This window comes from Lycium barbarum, chromosome 9 (assembly GCF_019175385.1).
Source record: "Lycium barbarum isolate Lr01 chromosome 9, ASM1917538v2, whole genome shotgun sequence".
NCBI lineage: Eukaryota > Viridiplantae > Streptophyta > Magnoliopsida > Solanales > Solanaceae > Lycium > Lycium barbarum.
This window is the reverse complement of record NC_083345.1, coordinates 113,220,146-113,228,788: the sequence shown is the minus strand read 5'-3', so window position 1 is coordinate 113,228,788 and position 8,643 is coordinate 113,220,146. Positions and strand designations below refer to the sequence as shown.

Sequence of the window (8,643 nt, the reverse complement as noted above, 5' to 3'; positions counted from 1 at the left end):
TGTGTACAGTTAGATGTTTTATAGCTCCGCTGGTTCATATTGTTGTATAATATATTTTTGGCCTTGTCGGCCTTATTTTTAGCTCTTGCTACTTTACTGTTAGCTTTGCCGACTTTATGATATATGTTATGTTGTGACGACCTTGTCGGTCCGCATATGAACATATGTGCTAAATGATCGGATATTCCTATGTTGGGCCTTTTCTGCGTGCAGATATTCTTTGAGTTATGGTTTATAATGTTCAGAGTAAAGGATAAGTCAGGTGGTTCCCGGCCTACGGATCGGAGCCTATCATACTCCTGGTGGGGGTGTGACACATATGTTCGATTTTGAAGGGAAAAAATTAAAAACCAACCGGCCCATTTAGAGGGTAAAAATTAAAGACCAATCCTTTTGAAGGGCAAACCGGTCAAGTACTTCTATATTCGTCTTGAAAGAATTGATTTTATTAAAGTTTGGTAAATACAAACTTTTCTGCTTCTAGTTATGAAAAATCAGAAATTTAAATTATTTTCTCGACAATAGAAAAATTATTTAAGTTGCTGCTCAAAAGCATTTTTTGTTTTTGACCAATCACATTAAATTTTCAAAAATGTATTTTTTCTTGAAAATTGTGCTTTTAGTCTTCTAATAAATTTGTCCAAAGAAGTTACTTCCTTCGTTTCTATTTGTTTATCTTAATTTGACTCGGCACAAAGTTTAAATAAAGAAAACTTTTGAATCTTGTGGTTTTAATTAAAAATGAGTGTAATGTACCAAAATGTTCTTTATATCTTATGGTCTTAAATATGTCATGTAGGATGTTAGGGTAAATAGTTACTAAATATAGAAAGTAACATTTTCTATAAACTGATGAAAAAGAAAGTAAGACAAAGAAATTGAAACTGAGAGAGTATTAATCAACTAACTGAAATGGGCTCTATACCTTTTCCCTATTTTCTTGTTTTTTCTTTTTCTATGTTGTCATTTTCCTTGTGTAAATTTTCATGTACATATATTGACTTTTAAACACCATGAACAAATGCAAAAGCTGATTTAGTTATTTTTCCGAACACCCTTGCTTTCTTGAATTGAAAGTTGTTTGACAGGTTCATTCATCAGAAAAAAAAAAAAAACTCATAAGCCAGTTGTCTGATTACTTAGTATTTAAGCTTCTAACCAGTTAGTTGGGCTTGTTTTATTCCTTTATTGGTTATAATTTATATAAGGTGTTTAAGTTCAACTGTGGGATATAGTGTTATATGATCTTGTCAAAACCAATGATTTGTATACTAGTTGAAAGACTAGTTTGAAGTTGTTTGACAAGTTAAGTCTCTCTTTTCTTTTTCCTTTTTTTTTTCTCCTCTCTTTCTGAAGTTAACTTTCAGGTTTGTTTGGTTGCCAGTTAGAGTTATGCACGTATTAGTAATTAGGCATAACACATAAACAGACCTTAAAATTTGGCTTCAGCTGACAATTATGTTCGCTAACTTTGGGTGCGTACAAATAGGTAGCTCAACTTGTCTGCACTTTGTTAGTTGAACGCTCCAACTTACAAAATGATCATCTACACACCTCCAATATTTATGTGCCATGTTAGTTCCACGTCAGAATTTGTGTTTACGTGTTCAACTTTATACAGGTTGAGGCGCCTACTTGTACACACCCAAAGTTAGAGGGTATACTTGCCAGTTGAGGCTAAGTTTGAGGGTATACTTGCCAGTTGAGGCTAAGTTTGAGGGTCTGTTTACGTATTATGCCTAGTAATTAATGCAGAGGTTAGTTATGAGGGAATCTATGTATTATTTTATGCAGGGATTAGTTATGTATGCAGGGTTTAGTTATTTCATCTTCTATATATCCTGCATAAAATAATACATAAATTCCCTCATAACTTATACTCCCTCCATACCAAAAAGACTGTCTTACTTTCTTTATTAGTTTGTCCCAAAAAGATTGACACATTTCTATAATTAGAAATAATTTAACTTTATGAGATGATTTATAACTATATAAGTATCTAAGACTTGCTTTAGGCCACACATTTCAAAAGTCTTTCTTTAATTCTTAACTTCATGCCAAGTCAAACTAGGACAATCACTTTGGGGAGGGAGGGAGTACACCTTTTAGTTATGCGGGTTTCTAAATTGTAAACCAAACACCGCATTACGTACATAGCAAAAGGAATGCTACCAAACATGACATTACTTGTGCATGATTTAATACATGAATAACTTAGCTCCTAACTAGCAACCAAACGACCCACAAGATTTACCCATTAATGGAAATGTTAATATATTGAAGATATCGGTAATCGACACAGATTAATATCCAACTTTGCTTGGCGAAGAGGAAGAGCTAGATTCAAGTGGTCTATAAGAGATACTGTTTGGTGTTGCTGGTTGTGATTTATGGTGGTTGTGATGATACGAGATTTATTTGATGTTGCTGCTAGTAGCACGCTGCCGAATCTGTAAGTGAAGCTGTAGCTCCGCCCCTGGTCATTCTATTGTTTAAATCTTAGTGGGCATCTTTTAATTACTTTATTTATTTTTGCTGAGTATTGGGTGACTTATGTGCTTTTTGAGCATCAGCACAAAAGAAATCTATATTCTTCACTTTCCTATTGGTATTTCCCATTTCGTTCCTTCTACTTTCCAAGCAAAAGTTTCCCTAATGGGCTTCACCAAACTAAAGAGCCAAAGTGGAACCCATGAGTCTTTCTTCAATTATTTCTCCCTCCAACTTTCTTGTTTACTGATTGAAAAAAAATAAAAAAATATTCCTCCCTCCATTAGAAAGACCATCAAGTTCATTAAAGGAAGCGATGGTCGGCTTTGAGAGAGAGAGACTGAAATGCTGATAGAGCAACTTGTGACAGGGCCTCGGGAATTAGATGTGATCTCAATTTTTGGAATGCCAGGACTAGGAAAAACAACTTTGGCTAAGAAATTGTATGATCATGAAGCCATTTCCAATCGCTTTGACATTCGCTTGTGGTGTCGTTCTTCCCAATCGTATGATGAGAGAGCTCTCTTGTTTGAATTATTGTGTCGTACTCGTGAGCTTGATGATAGTACCAAAATAATGAGTAATGATGAACTAGCTGAGAAGTTATACAGAAGTTTGAAGGGAAGGAGGTACCTCATTGTTGTGGATGATGTGTGGAGTTCCGAGGCATGGGATGATATAAAGAGACCTTTTCCAGATGATGATAGAGGAAGTAGGATCATTTTGACAACCAGGCTTGAATCGATGGCCACATATGCCATGATCTCTTTGGGTCCTCATCACCTTCGTTTGTTCACAGAAGAAGAAAGTTGGATGCTAATGAAGGAGATGGTATTCAAAAAAGACAATTATTGTCCTCAAGAACTCGAGGAGATTGGTAAGAAAATAGCGAGAAAGTGTGGAGGATTACCCCTTGCAATTGTATTGGTGGCCGGTCTTCTTGCAAAACATGATAAGGAAGTACTTTACTGGAAGAAATAGGTGAAAGTTTGAAGTCAAAAATGCAAGGTTGCATGGATATAATTGAATCGAGTTACCAACACTTGCCCGTTCATTTGCAAAAATGCTTTCTCTATTTTGCTTCATTTTTAGAGGACCAGAAAGTTCCTGTTAAAAAACTGATACGACTATAGATCGCGGAAAATTTTGTGGAAGCTAGTACTACATCAAAGAGCTTAGAGTTGGTTGCAATGGATTACTTGATGGATTTAATAAGGAGCAACTTAGTGATGATGGCTAAAGTAAATTCCTTAGGGGAGCTCAAAGCCGTCCATATTCATGATTTAGTACATGAATTTAGCTTGGTAAAAGCTAAATATGGCAACTTTTTGCTGAGGATAAATGATCAGCTGTAAGTGAAATCAATTTAATTATGTTTCTAGCTTCTTGTTGTTTATTATAATAATTTATTAATGGCTCTGACACTTACTCTCCTTCTTTAACCAGTGTGACTATATTTCCATCTTCAAAAGTTAGTTCTAGACATATGAATATCGTTGCACCAGCTTGTGAAGTTAGTTTTGGGCGAACTATCACCACCTTACGATTCATTCCCAGTGTATATTCTCCTTTGGTCGATTTAGATTTGACTAGATCATGGAAACACCTGAGAGTGTTAGATTTGAGTTCCGTAAAGCTGCGTAAGGCACTTGTATATGCATTACAATACCTGATTCATTTGAAGTATTTGGAGCTGCAGTATTCTGATTACATTCCGTATCCAGTATGCAACCTAAAGGAGCTAGAGACATTTATAGTGACCGGAATCTATCATAAAACCTGCATTCCAAATTCCATTTGGGATATGACAAGCTTGAGACATCTGCATATAACTTGTCTACATATATGTCAACTTTTCGAGGATCTTGACAACTTGAAAACGTGTTCCGATCTGGTTATTAATCATGGGGTGAATCACCAGAAATTTATGAAAAGATTACCCAATCTTGAAAAACTGAGTTGTCGATTATATGGTTCAGGAACCGCTTTTAGCAAATTCTTTCCTGCTTTTGACTCTCTCAGTCAACTCAATTCGCTCAAGATTGGTGACTCTGGGGCAGCGGTAGATCCATGCGGTTTTGAAGACTTTACATACCCATCAAACCTTAAGAAGTTAACTCTGGTATATCTTGAGCTACCTTGGAGTAAAATTTTAAACATTGGCAGATTATCCAACCTTGAAGTTCTGAAATTAGAGAATCATGCCTTCACAGGGGGACAGTGGGACGTTAAGGACGGGGAGTTTCCTAACCTTAAAGTTTTGAAATTAATGAATCTAGATATGTCAAAATGGACTGCCTCTGATGACTCATATCCAAGTCTTCAGCAAGTAGTGGTGCAAGGGTGTTGGGAACTGAAGGAAATTCCTGAAAGTTTTGGGAGCAAGTTCACAATGCAACTGATTGAGATAAGATCATGTCGCAACTCTGTTGTAAAGGCTGCCCTCAAAATTAAGGAAACACAAATCGAGGAGATGGGGAATTTTGAATTCAAGGTCATTATTTTTAAGTGGAAGTCAAGTCGTCTTCAGAGGGTTGTTTAGTTAGGTTTCTTGTCTTGTATTTTCTGAATTAAAATGGAATGCTGTACATGATGTATGCAAGGCCCTAATGTTGCAATAAAAGAGTTCTCCTTATCAGACAACCTCTTCAAGGCCAGATATAGTGGCACGGAGTAGTGGACTTTTCTCTTTTAGCTGGCTGCTATCGTTTTCTTTTTCTGCCAGACTAGTAACATCCATGGTATTTTTTCCACTCATTTATAGCTTTTAAACTGTAATTCTGCAAAAGTTACTACACCTTTTGCCTGAGCCAAGTCAATGTCTGATAAAATTGTCCTTGTAGTTGCTGCAATCAGCATTTTTCCAGAGGAGGGGATTTCAGCTAGGGATGGTTTTTCCAAATCAAGAAGAACAAAGAACGAATAAAAAAAATACTATAAAAGAACTCCGCGTTTAACCCTTTGTGAGCTTGCTCACATTGCTGGTTCCAAGCCCGGATAAAACAAGAGGGTTGTGATAGGCTGGCAGCCAACAGAAAACTTGTGATAGGCTGGCAGCCAACACAAAACTTAGCCAATTCAGGATATCCACACAATATGGTCCGTGTGGATTCATATAGCCGACTCCAATTTTTCTCATATATACAAGGTCGTAGCCAAAGCTATTGAGTTCGGATGAACCCATATATCCTTAAGTACATCCACCCCTGCAGCTCAAGGAGTAGGCAGTGCAATTCTGCAAATGATGCATAGTAGGAAACTACTGCGTTGTCCATTGTGGTGTTGGCCAGTTTGTGTATGTTCAGAGAAGGATAAAAGGCCCTGATGATGTGGTAATAATGTAATGTGTTCTTTGGAAACCTAGTAAATGAATGGTGAACATGCACTATCCTATTACCTTACTCTCGATAATTAAAAGTAAATAAGTTAAAATGTTCGCATTTCTTGTACTAACCATGTTATTCCTGAAAACATTGCTGGAAAAAAAGTCAGATCTGACGATATATAATGTGACATGTACAATTTTTTTGGTTTTGATAGTATATACATGTGACTTGCTCAATGTGTAAACATTTGGAGTGATAGTATTTTATGTCCTTTTAGGTGTGTTATGTGTAGTGTATTTGAGTTTTTGTTTTGCATGTACATAATAAGTTGGAAAATGTTTGAATAAGCTAGCTGAAAGTTGTTACAACTTACAATATGACAAAATACATAAACATGCCCTCAAACTTGGCCTCAGCTAGTGATAGACACTAAGAGTCCACCAAAATAGATAAGGGACCAGATTTCTTATCTGTTCCCTCAAGCAAAAACTTAAAGTAAATGAGACACGATATTTACGTGGAAAATTCCTTGCTCAAGGGATTAAAAACCACGACTTACCCCAGTAGGATTTCCAACTTTACTAAACTAAGCAACTTCAGATTACAACCTAGGAATTAAACTCTTAATCCCTACCCCTTACAATACCTCTATTGTAGGCCCTTTAAAATAACTCTATTGTAATGACAACTCTTGACTAACTCTAGCCAAGAACCCGAACACACCTTGACAAACTCTAGCCAAGAACATAAACCAACAAAGGTTTTAACTCTGTCCTACTATTACACTTCTTGAAAGCCGTGTAGAAATACAAGTTAAGAACAACAGACAAAGACTCTGAACAAACCTAAGGACTTAAGATATCTTCAGTGGTTGGAACTTGTTCTTCTGATTGTTAGAGCATTGTTCTTGAGAACACCTTGAGAGGGGTGGCGGCTACACTTGAGAGAAAATGTGATTTTCAGATTTGTAAGTGTTAGGTTAAACAATGCCAACATGTTGTATATATAGGGGACCAAATGAGGAGCATGTGAAAGGCATGTGACAAGGATAGGTACGTTACAATGGTCCTTGTCTATTAGCCGACATGCAGTTGTGCTGCTGTAGTTCTGTCTGTCGGAACATTGCCACAGCTTTACAGCTACCATGTACTGTATAGTGCCCAGGGGACCTGATCAAAGACCAGGTCCTTGGCGTATTTGTCAAATCATCGAAACTCATCAATTTCTCCCTTTTTGATAATGACAAACTCGTAATTGACATTTCCCCTGAGAACCAGGTGTCCTTTGCAGATTAGACCTTAACAGCATGATAAGCAACAAGCCCTTTGCAGGTTAGACCTTAACAACATGATATGCAACAAGACGCATCAACATTTTCTCATCTGAACCCGGAGGACCATGTTCCCCCTGCGAATTAGGCCCTCAGCAACATGTTAACATTTTCATCTTTACACCTGTGCAGCATTTCTTTAAACATAGTATCAGGTTCCTGTTGACACCCGATTTTGTCCCGTCTTCCCCAAAATATCTACTTACGCTCCTACTATTTTTTGCGCAATTTTAAAAAATAAGTATTTATATTTTTACTATAATTATTAGCTTTTATTAATACTGGCGTTCATTATCCTGTTGCGGTCACTATTGTTATTATCTTTATTTTATTACCGTTACTACTACTACTACTACTACTACTACTACTACTACTATTATTATTATTATTATTATTATTATTATTATTATTATTATTATTATTATTATTATTATTATTATTTTATTATCATTATTACCAATATTATTATAATCTGCATTGTAACCATTTCAGCATTTTAACCACCTTATGCACACGCATCGCATTTTATTTTTGCGCAGTTAAATAATAGCGTTTATTTACTGATATTATTGCACGACCATTAGAACGTCATATAATTTTTATCTGAGCACTGATAATTACATATTTTATATTAGATAATATTTTAGCACACGTTAGCATATAGTTAATTAAAAAGGATCTTTTATTTAAATTTAGAAGCCCACGCATCCTAATCCGAGCTCACTACCCGTTAATAACCAGCCCAATATCATTAGCCCATATTTTAATGTCATCAGCCAAATTATTAGTCCAAATCCGCCCTGATCAACTTATAATTATTTTTGGACCAGGCTAGCAATGCCCAGCCCTTGTTTTAATTCATTAACTCAACTTTTTCGGACCAACCAGCCCATTACACGACCCGGCCCACTGAAGTATCAAAACCTAAACCCTTTTCATTCTTCACAAAAAGAACTTGCAGCAGCCAAACGAACCCTAAGTTGTGCCCCCTCCTTCTTCTTCCTCCATCTTTGGCTAAACCCTAGCCTCCTTTAGCCACAGACAGATTTGCCTGTCCCATTTTTGCATTAAACTTGTCTTTCCCTTCTGCTCACCTGCGTGGTTCTGTCGTTTGAAAGGGAGGGCTTTCCCATTTTCGCTTCAAGACACAAATAATCCTCAAGACCAGAGAAAAATCGGTCCCTTTTCAGCAAATCTGACCAAATCACGTGAGATGCCTACAAGTTCGTCCAAATTTTCAAACGGACATTTTTTTTTGGATTCAAGATTCGAACTTGATGCTCTAAAATCCCGCCCAATTTCAAACCCCAGGAAACCCTAAAATTTCCCTATAAGTACTCACTTCTTGATCCATTTTTAGGGGGGTTTTTTAGCCGCCTCGATCTCTCTCTAAAAAAAAAAAAAAAGGGAACAAGAAATGGAAGTTGCCGCCCTTGTTCTAAAAAAGGAACTAAATTCTTGATCTGCTTCTCTTCTTTTGCTTTCTGGAATTCGCTG

The 8,643-nt window shown here is 36.5% G+C and overlaps 1 protein-coding gene across 1 annotated transcript; it reads left to right on the top strand.

Annotated features, from left to right (window-relative positions):
* The first annotated feature begins 2,835 nt into the window (after window positions 1-2,835).
* On the top strand, window positions 2,836-3,875 carry LOC132611477 (putative late blight resistance protein homolog R1A-3). Its single transcript, XM_060325901.1, has one exon. It carries the CDS (start codon window positions 2,836-2,838, stop codon window positions 3,469-3,471), a length of 636 nt encoding a protein of 211 aa, XP_060181884.1. The 3' UTR covers window positions 3,472-3,875.
* Window positions 3,876-8,643: the final 4,768 nt, after the last annotated feature.